Source organism: Mauremys mutica, chromosome 7 (genome assembly GCF_020497125.1).
Source record: "Mauremys mutica isolate MM-2020 ecotype Southern chromosome 7, ASM2049712v1, whole genome shotgun sequence".
In the NCBI taxonomy this organism is placed as follows: domain Eukaryota; kingdom Metazoa; phylum Chordata; order Testudines; family Geoemydidae; genus Mauremys; species Mauremys mutica.
This window is the reverse complement of record NC_059078.1, coordinates 37,324,440-37,340,108: the sequence shown is the minus strand read 5'-3', so window position 1 is coordinate 37,340,108 and position 15,669 is coordinate 37,324,440. Positions and strand designations below refer to the sequence as shown.

At 42.4% G+C, this 15,669-nt stretch overlaps 1 protein-coding gene across 4 annotated transcripts; it reads left to right on the top strand.

Annotated features, from left to right (window-relative positions):
* The first annotated feature begins 661 nt into the window (after positions 1 to 661).
* Positions 662 to 11,888, top strand: LOC123374811 (CCHC-type zinc finger nucleic acid binding protein). Of its 4 annotated transcripts, none has more exons than XM_045025121.1 (5): positions 662 to 826; positions 9,321 to 9,439; positions 9,861 to 9,953; positions 10,118 to 10,316; positions 10,803 to 11,888. In XM_045025121.1, the coding sequence occupies exons 2-5, from the start codon at positions 9,337 to 9,339 to the stop codon at positions 10,918 to 10,920; spliced, it is 513 nt and encodes a 170-aa protein (XP_044881056.1). In that variant the 5' UTR covers positions 662 to 826; positions 9,321 to 9,336; the 3' UTR covers positions 10,921 to 11,888. The 4 variants fall into 4 exon arrangements, with proteins under 4 accessions (XP_044881056.1, XP_044881054.1, XP_044881053.1 ...); XM_045025119.1 differs by having other exon boundaries at positions 10,115 to 10,316; XM_045025118.1 differs by having other exon boundaries at positions 9,321 to 9,460.
* The last annotated feature ends 3,781 nt before the right edge of the window (positions 11,889 to 15,669 follow it).

The window sequence follows — 15,669 nt, the reverse complement described above, 5'->3', positions numbered from 1 at the left end:
CCCAGGGCCTAGGCGCTCGGGGACGGGGTCCTGCTGGCCTGAGCCACGTTTCGGGTCGAATCGCGGCTGCCGCGCGTGTCGGGCGGGAAATAACCATCACAGGGGCCGCCAAGTGACTGGCTTTCCTGGCGCGTCGTGCGAGTCTCAAGCCCCGTTCAGGATTTGGCGGGAGGCGGGCGCTGACTCCCCTGTTCTGCCGCATCACCTCACAAGGGCGGCCGAGCCTGCACCCCACCCCGCGTGACGTGAGCCCAACAGGCCGGGCGGGGACCGAGCACTGCGTCGGGGCTGCCTGCGGGATGGGGGAGGGGAGCCGCAACTTCCTCGCTTGTGAGTCACAACGGAGGAGGGGCAGGGAGGCGCTGCGGGAACCCAGGGGAACCTCGCGCACTGCAGCACCCTCGGAGTCGTCAATCGCCCCGTGACCTTAGAGCGGCGGTGGCGACATCCCCACCCCCCACCAACCGCCCCTTCTCCCTCACAGGGCAGTAAAGCAAGAAAGAGTCGAGACAAGCCTGACCCGGTAGGCGGGCACCTCCCCCTTTTCGACGGCGCTGATTGGTCCTCCCATTTCCAGCGCTGATTGGCTGCACGGAGGCAGCGGCGGGTGCCCATTGGTTGTGCTAAGGGGGATAATGAGCCGTGCGCAGAGTAATAGGGAAGGGCGGGGGGAGAGTGAGTAAGTAAGTGCGTGTGTGGGGCCGTGTGCAAACCGCGTGTGGCGCAGGCAGCGGGGCTCTGGTATCAAGCGGGGGAGATCGCAAGAGGACCGGGCCCGTCGTCGCCCGGACGCGCTACCTATCGCAGGAGGGTCGGGAGCCTGCAGGTAACCGTCAGGGCGGCTCGCGGAGCAAGCGGGGCGCGGCCTGGCCCCGGCCCGCGCGGGGAAGCTGCGGGTGGTGGCGGTGGCGCACTCCGGCCTAGCGCGCGGGAAACCACCCGAGCCTCGGCCGCGCTTGCCCCCAGCCCTGGAGGGGGAGGTGGCGGCAGTTTGGCTGGAAGCGGGGCGCGAGTGAGGGGGCCCTGCGGGTGGGCTGGGCTGGGCGCGCTGGCCGGGCTGAGTCACGCTGTGGGCGGCGGTGAGCGGAAGCCATCGCTGCTCGGGCGCCCGGCGGCGGAGAGGGCTGGGGACGGAGCGGCCTCTCTCCCCTCCCCCCGGTCCGAGGCGCGGGTGAACCGCTCCGCGGGGGGCTGCCTGGGGCACCTCATCCCGGTGCGTGGGGATGGAGGAGGCTGGTGGCTGGGCCGCATGAACACACTCGTCCGGCTGGGCTTGGGGCGGAGGGTCAGGCGGCTGCGTCGGGCCTGTTGCCCCTGGGGGCAGTAGCGGGTCTGGGCTGCGTGGTGCGGGTGGGAAGTCAGTTTGGGGCTGAACTCGTGCTCTGTGTTCAAGCTGCCGTCTGCTCTGCCGCGCTCCCGTTTCTTGCGACCTCGTGCGGGTCGGGAAGGCGGTAATGGCCAGGACGGCGGGCCGTGCTGTGATTGCACCATGTGGCCTCTCCATGTGCTCGGTTCGGGAGGGTTGGGGTGTTCAATCTAGTTACATCTGACTGGAGATCTAGGAGGTGTCCCACTCTGTCTGTGAGCCCTGCAACTTAATAGAGTAACTTCGTGATCATGGTTGCACTTCTGATTTACAATCGCTTTATTTGAATGCCTGTTAAACTTGGTTTTAAGTCATCTCAGTCTAATATCTTTGCTTGGGATAGTTCTAGGTTTTTTTTAGTTCAAGTTATATAAAACAGGACTATCCCAAATTATTTATTAGGGGGTGTTAATGTAAGTAGTAACTCTTTCAACTTAGACTCTTGAACTGTGGCTTTTGTTTTGAGGGGTTTGTTTGTTCTTGGTGAGGAGGTGGGGGCTAGAGTGAAACTTATATCTTACAGGGGCAATCCTCACCTCCTGTTTGAATTCACTTTAGATGATCTTGGATCAGGAAGCCTAGGCTATGAGAAGGCCTTAGTAAATTACTGGTGATCTGTGGACCACAATTTGAGAACCCCATTGTTAAGGCTATGCTAGCAATAGCTAATAACTCACTGGCTCTAAGATCCTCTTCCAGTATCATACTTACAGGTCACATGATATACATATTAATTGGGGACCCTTTGGGTTCCAGTGACAGTCATTGTATCAGCCTGACTAGTATTAAAGAACTATTTTAATTCTTGTGGTGGAAGTAAATAGTTCTTTGTAGAAGGCACCTTTCCTCAAATAAATGGTGTATAGGCCATGTTCTAGAACAGGAGTAGTCTTGTCTCTGGTGTCCAAATTTCCAGAGAAGAAAATAAAAAAACAACAAAAAATGTCAGGGTTTGTTCAAAAGCATCTGGTGGTACAGACTGTAGAGTGAATCTGGATATTGACTACCCTGCTAGAACCATGTTAATGCTGGCATATTTTGCCAGTGATATTGTCCCTACCCTCCTTTCTGGAAGCTCATGGGAGGAAAGGTAACTGCAGAGCAGGTTGGCTGGTATCTGACAACCTTTGTCCCTTGATTAGGCTGTGGCATATAGATGCTAGGCCATGCAGTTTGATATAACAATATAATGTGAAGTATTGTTATTGATTCTCAAGTTGTGCTGCTTTTGTTAGTGTTGACTTGTGTCTGGACCCTGCTGAAGTAGATTATGGTTTGCTGAGTCACTTCTGATACTGAAGATGGCTTTGGGAACAGTAAGTTTGCCTTGGAATTCCACTGCATTTTAAATCTATACTGTGTGTACTGATTATGTTTGGGAAGAATAGACTTGGACTTTGTGACCAATATGCTGGTCCACATCTTTCATTGTAGCTGGGTGTTGCTGTCTCCTGACTGCTGCAGTGAGTGCCTGGTTAGAAGCTGAAGTTTTTCTAGTATAAGATGCTGGTAATACTAGTAAATATTTCCCTCAATTTATTAAGTATGCTGAAGATAATTCTCTTCCCTCCCCCCCCCTCCCCCCCCCCATGGTTGACAAAAGGAGGTTTGTGCTTGCCAACAAAGATCTCTATGGGCCCTTCTGGATTCCAAGGTGGTGCTAACATCTCTCTGTGGACCTCCCAACAGTTCTGTTATGACATGAACGATATCTTGACACTACTATAGTACAGAATGTATGCCCAAATAAATCCCTTAGTCTTTCAGGTGCCACCAGACTCCTTGTTAACTTCATTCTGTACTAAAAACAACAATCTACTCAATGAAGTTAGCTACAGGGATCATTAATGCTTGTATTGCAGTACACATAGGAGGGAAAGAAGGGTGGGGCATTGTGTTGGCTCTTGAATATAGCTAGCTTGTCCTTGTATTAAGGCTGATTGACATTAGTCAGCATTTTAGGTGTAATGTATCTATGAAATGTTTGAGTACTTGTTATAATAAAGCAAACTGGGGGGATGAAAGTCTCTATGAATTGAAGCTGGGAAGGGGAGCATGGAGTAAGACTTCTCCCCCCCCCCCCCAAATCTCCCCCTGTGCATGGAGTCTGGATTTTTTCCCCTTCCCTAGACAGACCTGTGTCTTAACTCTTTGAAACTGCTGCTCTGCTTACAAGTAATTCAGCAAGGTTGCTTGTCTTCACTTACATGATCTTTGCTCTTGGGGTGTGTATGTTGTGTGTGGGTTTTTATGTATCTGTTGTTGTAAATATCCAGTGAAGGTAGTGGTGCAGATCAAATTCCACAATTGAGGATTAGAATTATAACTCATAATGAACTGAAGGTACTAAAACATTAGTTGCTTTTTCAGTTATGGTCTAGAAAATACCTTCTAGCTCCATTTTACTCAGACATAACTTAGAATGTATTTGTCAAGCTATTGTATCTACTCTTCTCCCTTTCCCCTCCCCCCCTCCGTGCTTAAGCTTTCCATTATGAGCATCTGCGTTCCTTTTTATCTAACTCTGCTTATGACAAGTATTCATTTATCTGTTACAAAGAATAGTAAAAGCTTGTTAGATAATGTTCTCAGTGTGAAAGGTGAGAGCAGGTGTGGTCAGTTTTATGACCAAAACACTGGTTTAAGAAACTTGACTTCTAACAAGCAATAGAGATACGCTGGACTAACAGTTCATAAGGATTTAAGCAGCCTAACTGTAAAACCTGTCTAATGCATTTTAAAAAACTGAGCTTTATAGCTCTTCAAACCCATAAATGACTCCTTTTTAAGTCTTGTTACTTATGTTTGTTTTCTAGTGGGTTATCAGTAGCTTCTTTCTGTGACTTAACAATTTGACTTCCAGATATTCTAAAGGAAAACCTTTTTGGCCATAGTGCTAGAAGGAAGACAACTTACTGTTATTCTGCACTCTAAAACTTTTTAAGTTTAGAAAGTCTGTTTACAGAAGAGTCTAGAACTATGACAAACCAATAGCTAACACAACACTGAAAGTAAACTTATTGCTAATTTGACCAACTCCTTGTTGCCCCTGGTTAGTTCTTTTTATAAACTGTCTAACCTTTGATATTAACAACAAAGTTCTAGCGTTTGTCTGATATACAAAGCTACAAGATGTAAGGTACTGCAGTACTGTATTGTGATGTGAAAGCTTAAATATACCCACATTCAAAGATAGGGGAAATGGAGATATTCAGATCTTCACAGTTGATAGATCTGTTGTCCAAGTGTCAGTGATTTTTTTTTTACTATATTTTAAAAAAACAGCCTTAACTCTGATACATTGAAAGAGTCCTCTCACTCTGCCTATGGACTTAGTGTTCCGCAGGGTCCTCGCTTTCCTCCCATTCTCCAGTGCTGCAGAAACTTAACTACTGCATACTCATATTTCCCTAGCTGACATTGTCCTTCGAGCTTTGAGTTCCATTGGATATATGGTTCATAACATCTTACTTGTGTTGTGAAACCTTTGAGCTTTGTAGGTTCTTCAAGTCCTTGGCTGTCCTGGCTTCATCTCCCCCACTTACTCCCCAACACCTATTGTACTTGTTCATATACTCATGGGGTAAAAATCCAGCTCCTCTGACTAGGATGTTAAAAATGAAACTTAAGTAATTGACTGTTTAATTCTTCCAAAATTCTAGTGCATCCTGAAAGTAGTAATTTTTTTAGTTGGGTATAATGAAAATAAGGCTTACAGTAAAGATGCAACTAACTTTAAGGTAACTTGCAGAAGGTATTGCTTTGAGTTAGCATATTATAATTTTTTGGTCTCCTGCACCATGAAGCATGAAGACCTAAATACCTTTTCAGTTTTTCCTTATTTTTTTTCCTTCAGTGCTTTGGCAAAGGGGCTTGTGTTGAGAAGGTCACGTCAGGTGTGTAACAAACTGCCTTCTCTGAAGGAGAAAAGGATGTCTATTATAACATCCTAATGTCAGTTTTATTGGGGTAAATGTCAAAGGTTTAAAGAGGGGGGAAAAAGGATTTTTAGCTACACCTCTGGCTCAGCTTGCAGTTTCTTGAAGCTCTGACTTCTCTGGTAATTGAGTCCCTTAATATTCCAGGGCGGACCTGAACCTTAAGGTAGATTTAAAAAAAAAAAAAAAAATTCAGGCCATGATGCATGGTACAAAAAAAACCTGTTTTTCATTGCAGGTATCTTTAACAGACTTTTTGGGTGGGTCCAAATAAAAGTAATGCTAATGACTGACAGTGAAAATTGACCAATTTACATGATTCTGAAAGTCTGATGCCTCTTTACAAAGAATTGGTTGCTACAGATGAACAAGTGCTAGTGCTGTCCAACCTGCAAACAGCAATGAAGGGAAACATGGTTATGTATTGTGGCTTAAAATGAATAAAATCATTAACTCTACTGAATTACATTTGTTCAGATATGGTGCATACTTTTTTGAGGGACAGCAATAAGCCATATTTGGACTACTGACCCTAGATGGCTTGTTTGCATATATTTTTAGAACTCAGGCCTCATTGTTTCTAGCAATGCAGTTCTCTGAATTCTGAAGCCTTTTCTCCTAAAAGGTGGGAAAATTATTTTTCTTAAGACATTGTCTTATACACTTGTCATCTTCAAGTCTCTGGTTACAGGCTATAGATTTAAGTGTGTAAGCATCACAATGGAGACCCTCAAACTGACTCAAACTTAAATGTGGACATTAGAATTTTGGTGCAGAGAAATACAGTAGTTTAATTAAAGTGTTTGTTTGTCAAGGTAGGTTAGCATAAGCTGTAGATGCTGCAGTCAGAGGTACCTTTGAACATACAGAACAGCATGCTCTAAATCAGCAGTGCTCAGAGTTGGGCATTTGTGCCCCCCTTACCAGAAAGATACAGGAAAAAGGGGTACTCAAAACTATAGGAGCAACTACACAGTAGCAAAGTGTGGTGTGTGTGGTTTTCTGCTTTTATGTAGCAACTGGATTAAAAAAACAAGTGGATTAAAAATTCATATCAAGTAGTTGATCGGTATTGATGCCATTCTAATACTTAGCACAAGTGGCCCATAAGGATTTTGTCAGATTTCCTTTTTAATTGTTACAGAAACTTACAATACTGTGAGTCTAATACCCTTCTTGATCCTTTCCCTTCACTTTTCTGCTTGTTTTGTTGCACCAATTTTTGCATGTTAACTTTTTGTTGCAAGTCCTTTTGCATTAGGGACTTGATTATATGTCTGCATAGTGATTAAAGGGGGTGGGGAGGGATCTGGGTGTTTCAGTACAAAATACTTCTGGTCAGCAGGTTGCATAGTAGTTTTTAGTCTGTCTTGCATACAGTACTATACCAGTTTAGATTAATATTCCCATGTAGTGTGGTGCAGCTCAACAAAAGGTCAAGAAAAACCTTGGTAACAGTGTTAACAGGAACACAAATCCAGCTGTTAACTACAATCATGCTAAGTCAGTGGTCCCCAACCTTTTTTGTCTGGCAGGCGCCAGATGACGAGCCAAGGAGGACTGTGGCGGCAGACAAGCATCTGCCGAAATGCCACTGATAAGCGGCAACGTCAATAGGCGTCGCTGCTGAAAATTGGCGGCATTTCGGCAGCGGCGATGCCTCTGGATGATGCTTGTCAGCAGCATTTCAGTGGATGCTCACGTGGGTGCACTTAAATGCCTGTGGGTGCCATGGCGCCCACCAAGGCACCACATTGGGGACCCTTGTGCTAAGTAGTACATCAATGACTTTTGTTAATAGCAGAGTTTCCTTTGTATTCATGTCTCTGGTCAGATCAGCAGTATAACTTGTTAAGCAAAAATTAAGCTAATGCAAAGATCATCTAAATATAAGTAGAAATGACAATTTTTAGTTTGCAATCTTCTAATCTCTAGCTCAGGGGTAGGCAACCTATGGCATGTCTGCCAAAGGCGGCACGCAAGCTGATTTTCAGTGGCACTCACAGTGCCTGGGTCCTGGGGGCACTGCATTTTAATTTATTTTTAAATGAAGCTTCTTAAACATTTAAAACTTATTTACTTTACACATAATAGCTTAGTTATATATTATAGACTTATAGAAAGAGACCTTCTAAAAATGTTAATGTATTACTGGCACGTGAAACCTTAAATTAGAGTGAATAAATGAAGACTCGGCACACCTCTTCTGAAAGGTTGCCGACCCCTGCTCTAGCTAGTTCTACAGCAAGTTTAATCTTCATAACCAAGTTTTTATTTTCAATTTTTTGTACTTGATTTTCTGTTAAGAGCAGTCTTAAATTCTTCAAATACTCAGCCATAATGTAATACCTGAATAGTCTAGTAATGAGTCTTCAGAAATAGTACATAATTTAGACGTTAAACATTTGCAACTGCATAGCTAATGTTGGCCATTACACAAGTCTATTTTATAACATAAACAGGTGGATAACTGAGTTTCTGTAGGGTTTCTGTCATGCTAATCAAGCAGACTTCATAAAAGGTGGAGTTATTTATGCTCTGTATTGTTAATTTATCATAGTTTGAGCCTTTGTATGGGATTAACTTTGTTATAAATTGCTGTCTGCAGTTCAGTATAGTCCAGGTGCTATTTTCAGTGACTGATGGAAATTTTCCCAGTATAAAGCTTCAAGATACACCTCTACCCTGATATAACGCTGTCCTCAGGAGCCAAAAAATCTTACTGCGTTATAGGTGAAACCACATTATATCTAACTTGCTTTGATTCACTGGAGTGCACAGCTGCACCCCTCCCCCCCCACACGCTGCTTTACCATGTTGTATCCAGATTCATGTGTTATATTGGGGTAGAGGTGTAGCTGAAAATATGCATGTGTAAACCAACAGCTTAACTTTAGCAGTAAAGCTATGTTTCATAGCTTATCAGCCCTAGATATTATCGTGCCACAGTTAAGGACACTCAAACAGGGTTCAAAACTTACTTTTGGCCTAAGCAAGCTTCTACAAATTTAAGACTGTTTCCAGGAATTTTTTTTAATTCTGAGCTAATTAAAGATGTGATTGCAAACACATCATGGCAGCACTGTGTAGTGCATGAGATTTTTAAAGTGAAACTATTTTCTAAACTAAAATACAAAACCCAGAAAACTTAATTGATGGTCTCCCTTTAAACACCTATTGTGTTCTGGAAGATTCTCTAATAGCTACTTTAGGTAAACCTGGGTGGTTTGGCTTTAATTGGCTCACATTTGTACTTTTGTTTTCTACAAGGTTGATTCTCATTGGTAGCTATTAAAACATTGATTTGTAATTAAACATTACCTATTGGCAAACAAGCACCATATTTAGTGTATACCTATACACACGTCAGATTCTTTTTTACATCTTTTACAATGATAGAAAATGGCAAAGAATGTGGTATGTTTTTTTACACTTGTATCAAGCTCTGTTTGGATGGAAATTTAATAAAATGCTGCTTTGTGCATTTATTTTTTTTAATTAGCTTGCTTTAATAAAGGTCCTGATGCAGTCTTTTGTCAACATGTTTTGCATTTAAAATATTGTCTGTAGTTAGTGAAAACTGTTTCTGGCCACCATGTGCTTCAAGATATTTTTTAGAACTAGTAAATCTCATCCACACACAATTTTTATACATAATCGCAGGAAGGAAAAATGAGCATTCCTGCTTATACAACTCCCAATTGGCTTAACTTTGAACTAGTCAGTGAACTAAATAAACTGAAATTAAGGAAATATTCTTTCTGCAACTGCAGAAGAGGCTTCTGCTATATCAAACTGGTTAAGCACCTCCCCAGTGCTTAGCCAGTGACTTCCTCTAGGTCAGTGATTTGACTTTAAAAAAAAAACTTGACATCAAGCATTTATGAAATTTATGTATTTGAATATATTAAGTTTAGACATTCAGTGAAGTTGTCAACTTCAAATTTAATTTTCAGTAGGCATACTTTTTTAAAAAGCCCATAAGTTAAATATCTGCTGTAATTTTTTTTACATAGGAAGTAAACTGCAGTGATGAGCAGCAACGAGTGCTTCAAGTGTGGACGTACTGGTCATTGGGCTCGGGAATGCCCTACTGGAATTGGCCGTGGCCGTGGGATGCGAAGCCGTGGCAGAGGTGGATTTACCTCCGCAAGAGGTTTCTAATTTATACGTATCTGAAAGAACAGTAAAATCTCACTAATTACAAATGTGATACGGCTGATATCTTTACAAGTATTGCTTTAGTGACTGAGCAAATACAGATCAAGGATAGTACATTAAATCTATTCTGGTAACCTTATTTTGTCAAGTGTAGTTCCAATTTTAATTTGGTAATCTTTCGTACTTGCAGTACACTAGAGTACATTTGCTAAGTCTTGATGAGGGCTTACTGCAACTCTCTGCTACTAAATCTCTTGAGAAGAATAGTGAGGTTGCTGTGGGAAGGATTGTAGATTCTTTTTGCTAATGTCCTAAGCCATATGTTGACACTGTCAAGTTGTTTGTATATTTTAATCCCAAATAACAATGCTTTTCATGTTCCCTCTATAAAATAGGCTTCCAGTTCATGTCTTCATCTCTCCCAGACATCTGTTACCGCTGTGGTGAGTCTGGCCATCTTGCCAAGGACTGTGATCTTCAGGAGGATGGTAAATATTACTAAATTTTCTATTTTATTTACTTAGAATGTGGTGGAAGGGGGGGGAACTGAATACATGTGTCAGATAATTTAAGTTTTTTTAAAAAAGAATGTTATGTTGTAACTTTATCAAGGTTTTATAGTCTTGTTTGGCTTGTTCTCTTATTGTGGAAGCCTGCTATAACTGCGGCAGAGGTGGCCATATTGCTAAGGACTGCAAGGAGCCGAAGAGAGAGCGAGAGCAGTGCTGCTACAACTGTGGCAAACCTGGCCATCTGGCTCGTGACTGTGACCATGCAGATGAGCAGAAGTGCTATTCTTGTGGGGAATTTGGACACATTCAAAAAGACTGCACCAAAGTTAAGTGCTATAGGTAAGGCACTAAAGGTATAAAAAATTATCCTACAGCTATTTAAGGTATATCTTACCCTTACTCTAATTTGCAGTTTAAACAAGCTAACTTGTATAATCTGTTTTGGGTATATGCCTATTTTCTTGTGATCTTTTTAAAGAAACTAACTTTGACTCACTGCCTGTAATGGTTAGACTGATGTCTGATGCAGCTTTTGACTTAAACAGAGTTTAGCATGTATAGTAGTGCAGCACATTCAGTGATGTCAGGATATTAGAAATTGCACACATTTCTCTGGTATAGAATTGAGCTTGCCTAATAGCTAAGGGTATATTTCCAAATGTATTAGAACAGTTATACAGCAGAAGCCTCAAATACAGAGTTCATTAGTGCTACATCAGGTTGTACTGTGATGGCAGTGTTGAGTAGTTCCTGTTGTGGCTATTGAAGAGGCTAACATCCACTTTTAATTTATCAATAATAAATATTAATATTTCTTTCCTTCAGGTGTGGTGAAACTGGGCATGTAGCCATCAACTGCAGCAAGACAAGTGAAGTCAACTGCTATCGCTGTGGCGAGTCAGGGCACCTTGCACGGGAATGCACAATTGAAGCTACAGCTTAATTATTTCCTTTATCGCCCCTCCTTTTTCTGATTGATGGTTGTATTATTTTTCTCTGAATCCTCTTCACTGGCCAAAGGTTGGCAGATAGAGGCTACTCCCAGGCCAGTGAGCTTTACTTGCCGTGTAAAAGGAGGAAAGGGGTGGAAAAATCGACTTTCTGCATTTAACTACAAAAATGTTTATGTTTAGTTTGGTAGAGGTGTTATGTATAATGCTTTGTTAAAGAACCCCCTTTCCGTGCCACTGGTGAATAGGGATTGAGTGGGAAGAGTTGAGTCAGACCAGCAAACGCTCTCCAGGTTCCATGGGAGTGATCCTTTGCAAGAGGAAGACTAAATCCTGGAAGTGTCCGAACTTCCACAAGTAACTAACTTTAATTTTATTACAATGATGGCCTTGGATTGTCTGACCTCAGTAGCTGTTAATAACATCAAGTAATGTCTTTATCAGGCCCTACCTAGAGCATATAGCTGAGTGGGAGTAAACAAAACAAACATGCACGTGCCTGTTAGTGGCCATGAGAGAGAGAGGGAAATCAGGAATAATTAAAACAAAGTAACAATTCAGTCAATGAATGTTAATGTCAGCAATACAGAAGGTAATGGGAAGCTTTTTGAATAAGTATTTCAAACAAAATCTAAAACCCAGAACATCAGTTATGATAACATACACAATTTGGAGCTATTCAGGAGTTGCAAAGAAATGCATTTTCACAGAAATCAAGATGTTATTTTTGTATACTATATCACTTAGACCGACTGAGTTTCATTTGCTTGTAATCAGTTTTTAAAGTAAATGGTAAAAGCAATTGAAGTCCTAGAATATAGAAATGTAATTTTAAACTATCAATAAAGCTGGAGGAGGAAGGGGAGTTTGGCTAAAGTTCCTTTTTGTTTAGCTTTTGTTATTCATGTACATAGTGCAAAACACCATATTAAAGAGGGGAATGTGGAGGTGTTGAAAAGCTTACGGTTTGGACTTTTCTTTTGTATGAAATCTTATCTGGTATAAAGTTCAGTCCCATAACATTCAGAATTTCATAAAATCACAAAATAAAGCACTTACAGGCCTTAATTCTCTGCATACAGTCTCTGACAAACCATTGGTTCCTATTTGCACTATGCTCCAACACTTGCACTGGCTACCCATTAAAACATCAGTTCATATGTCTTTTTTTTTTTAACAGTCCTTGTGATTGGGCAGAGTAAAGTGGCCATGAAGAGACCAACTTTATGAATCATGCTGCAATACTAACTCCTGTCAAGTAGCCTGCATGTCCTTATTAGATGGATAGGTCAAAAATACTAATTCTTCCTAAACAAGTACCCTCAGAATATATGGCAGTGCATTAAGATGTATTTTTAAACTGTTATCAAATGCAAACCTATTTGACAAAGGTAGGAGAACTGTTCTGCTATATCTAAACTAATTTTTGTCAACAAAAGTGGTGTTGACACTCAAAACATAATACAAATCGGTGTCATGTTCACACTCACTACTTCTGTCAGCAGAGCACAGCCACAGTTGGGGCACTAGCATAGACAGTGTGAGCAATGTACTGTGGGTATCCATCCCACAGTCCAGCTTGACACCTTCTGTCACTAGGTGTTGTGGGAAGGCAGAGCAAATCACAGGGCATCTTGGGACTGGGCTCAATGTCCTAGGATGCATTGCTTTCTGTCCCAGCATTCTATGGGCTTGCAGCTTTTCTTTCGTGGCATTTTTCACTGCTCTTCTCGTCTCTCCTCCCTCCCTCCCACCCCCACCCCCCATACCTCAGCATCTTTGGGAGAAGAGATGGATCCTGCACTGCTCTCCTATGCTTGTTCACTGCCATCTGCAATGTCTTCATGACAGTTGAGTTAATAGTGAAGTTCCTAACTGAAGACTTCCAGTTGCCTGACATGCTGTGCAATATTGATAAGAGCAACTTTAGATTGTTTTTGGCATTCACAGAACAGCTGCATAGAGTAGACAGTAGCTTTTGGGCTTGTGAAACAAGCACTGAATGGTGGGATCGTGTAACCAGGTAGGTGTGGGATGATGAGCAGTGGCTACAGAACTCTTGAATGCAGAAAGCCACCTTCCTGGAACTGTGTGCAGAGCTTGACCCAGCAATGTCCTGCAAGGACACCAGAATGAGAGCTGCTCTAGTATAGAGAAGCATGTGGCATTCTCTGTGTGGAAGCTGGTGACTCCAGACTGCTGCTGGTCACTCACGAATCAATTTGGAGTTGGGAAGTCAACAGTTGCAGCTGCATTAATGCAAATATGCAGGGCAGTTAATTGATAACACACACACATGCCAGTTTTGGTACCAGACCACCTTGTGGCAGAGTAAATCTATAAGAAGGGTTACTTCTCCATGATGATGCTGGCACTTGTGACATTGACATGGGGTGGTCCAGGATGCACATCTTCAGGAACACTGGCCTGCATAGAAAACTACAAATGGGGACTTCAAGATTACAGTGGGGGATGTTGAAATGCCCATAGTGATTGTGGGAGACCCAACATATCTTACAGCTGTGGCTCATGAAACCTTACACAGTAAACCTGGACAGCAGTAATGAACAGTTCAACAGGCTGAATAGGTGCTGAATGACAGTGGAATGTGCATTTGGCAGATTAAAGCCATGCTGGCAATGCCTTCATGGCAGACTAGGAGAATTCCCATGGTCATAGCCACATGTACATTGCATAATCTTTGTGAAGCCAAGGGTGAAAGGCTTGCTCGGGGTGGAGTGTCAAGGTAGACTACTTGACAGCTGACTTTTGAGCAGCCAGATGGGCTAGCAGGAGCGCGGGGAGCGATGACAATTTGAATTGGAGGCTTTGAGGCAACACTTTGAAAATGAGAACCAATAATGTATATCTGTGGTGCTGCAATGTTATATTACATGTTTTCCTAGGAAGTAGTGGTAACATTTTAGGGCCTTACATTCCAGCAAGCACATGAATAAACTGCCTGCATATGTAGTGGTAGTGCCTGCTATCTCAATTTGCAGAAAACAAAGATGAATTACAATTCAAAAAGGAATGGCACACAAAGATGCTTGGCAAGAAAGGAGGTACCAGGGAAGGGCAGACTTTCAGAGCTGTGTGTAGGTCCAGCTATCATGAGAGTAATTTGGTGGGGAAGGGGGAGGAGAGTGAAGGGGGAACAGAAGTGGACAGGACTAGGAGCAGAGTTTGGGAGGGCTTGGAAAAGAGTGCTGAATAGGCTGCAGGGGAGAGCAGGCACAGCTCTGCAGCCTTATTAAGGACTTCAGCATCTGCTCCTCCATTACTTTAAGGATGCTACTGAGCATATGATTAAACTCCTGATTTTTCTTTTCTGTCCTGCCTTTTGGCTTCCCAGCACTCATTGCATTCCCTCTTCTCTGCATTGGAGCAGTGCAGTACCTCCAGAAACATGTTTTTGCTCCATCTCAAGTGCTTGTTTATCTGAGCAGCTACAGCAGTTTCATGTAGGGTGACCAGACAGCAAGTGTGAAAAATTGGGGCAGGGGACTAGTAAGAGCCTATATAAGAAAGACCCAAAAATCAGGACTGTCCCTATAAAATTGGGACATCTAATCACCCTAGTTTCACAGTGGTCCAAGCCAGATGAGAGTTTGCTGTGGTAACCTGCCATGGTCACCTGGGAAGATGCGTGAGACCTCTCCACTGTGAGCAAACAGGAAATGAAATTTCAAAAATTCCAGGTGATCCTAAGGGAGAGAGGCAAATAGTTGTTTAAGCTGGCTGCAGGGGAGGGGCATTCAAACTGCTGCCACAGAGCTGTCACCCTGGGCATTGTGGGACACCTGGAGGCCACTTAAAGCAACTTAAAATCAAGCATGGTGTCTATACTGGTGCTTTGAAAAAAAAAAAATTCAAGGAAAAAGATCTCTCATTAGGGTGGCTGTATTTTGTCGTAAAAATGCCATTTTTGCCAAAAAGTCACATTGCAGTATGTAAGCATTCAATGTTTTGTCATCAAAACTTTGTAATGTAGACAAGGCCTTGCTATCTGATGATTGCAATCAAAGTAACTCAAGTTTATTGACATCTAGTTTCTTAATTCTAATCTTACAGCAAATACATTATCTTCACTTAAAATGGAAGCTATAAACTTTACAAGTGTGATCCATTTTTTCCATTAGATAAGGTTAGGCAAAATAACTCATGAAAATCATTACCTCAGCTGAGCTATGTAAAACAAAAAAACATTCTTAAATTACAAACCTGACAAAGTTATTTCTTTAAAGCCAGCCTTACTATGTCTACTCGGTGACTGCTGTGAAGCTTTCTCCCTCACAGAAGGTGCCAGGGGGTGGTATTTAATGTGATACTTATTTTCATGCCAAAATGTAATTGGAACAGTAAATGTGCCATCTCAGAAGAAACGAAGTTGCAAATTGGTAGATTTTCACTTTGGCAAACAAAGTCCCTTTGCAGGGAGGGTAGGATTTTCAAAAATTCAGGGGATGCTGATTAGTCTAATACTAAAGACGGGAATGTAAATAGCCTGTGCTACTGCCCAAATTTCCATGGTAGCTTTAATATGGTCATCACTAAATCAAGTCTGCAAAAAAATCCTTTCTGCTCATGTGTACTCATTTTTCACTTCTCCATGTTCCATTTTGGGGATGCAATCAAACAGCTTCAGTTGAAGCAGCAGCCAAGTTCCTAATTAGTTTATAGCAATCTGAATGTCTTCTAATTCATAGATGGCTCCTCTTGTCTGACCAGTTAACTGCTTT

Bases quoted from the DNA above. Each gene is read 5' to 3' on its own strand.
- LOC123374811 (XM_045025117.1), top strand. From the start codon at position 9,337: ATGAGCAGCAACGAGTGCTTCAAGTGTGGACGTACTGGTCATTGGGCT. The intron at 9,954-10,114 runs GTAAATATTACT...CTCTTATTGTGG, and splicing joins CTGTGATCTTCAGGAGGATG to AAGCCTGCTATAACTGCGGC. The intron at 10,317-10,802 runs GTAAGGCACTAA...TCTTTCCTTCAG, and splicing joins ACCAAAGTTAAGTGCTATAG to GTGTGGTGAAACTGGGCATG.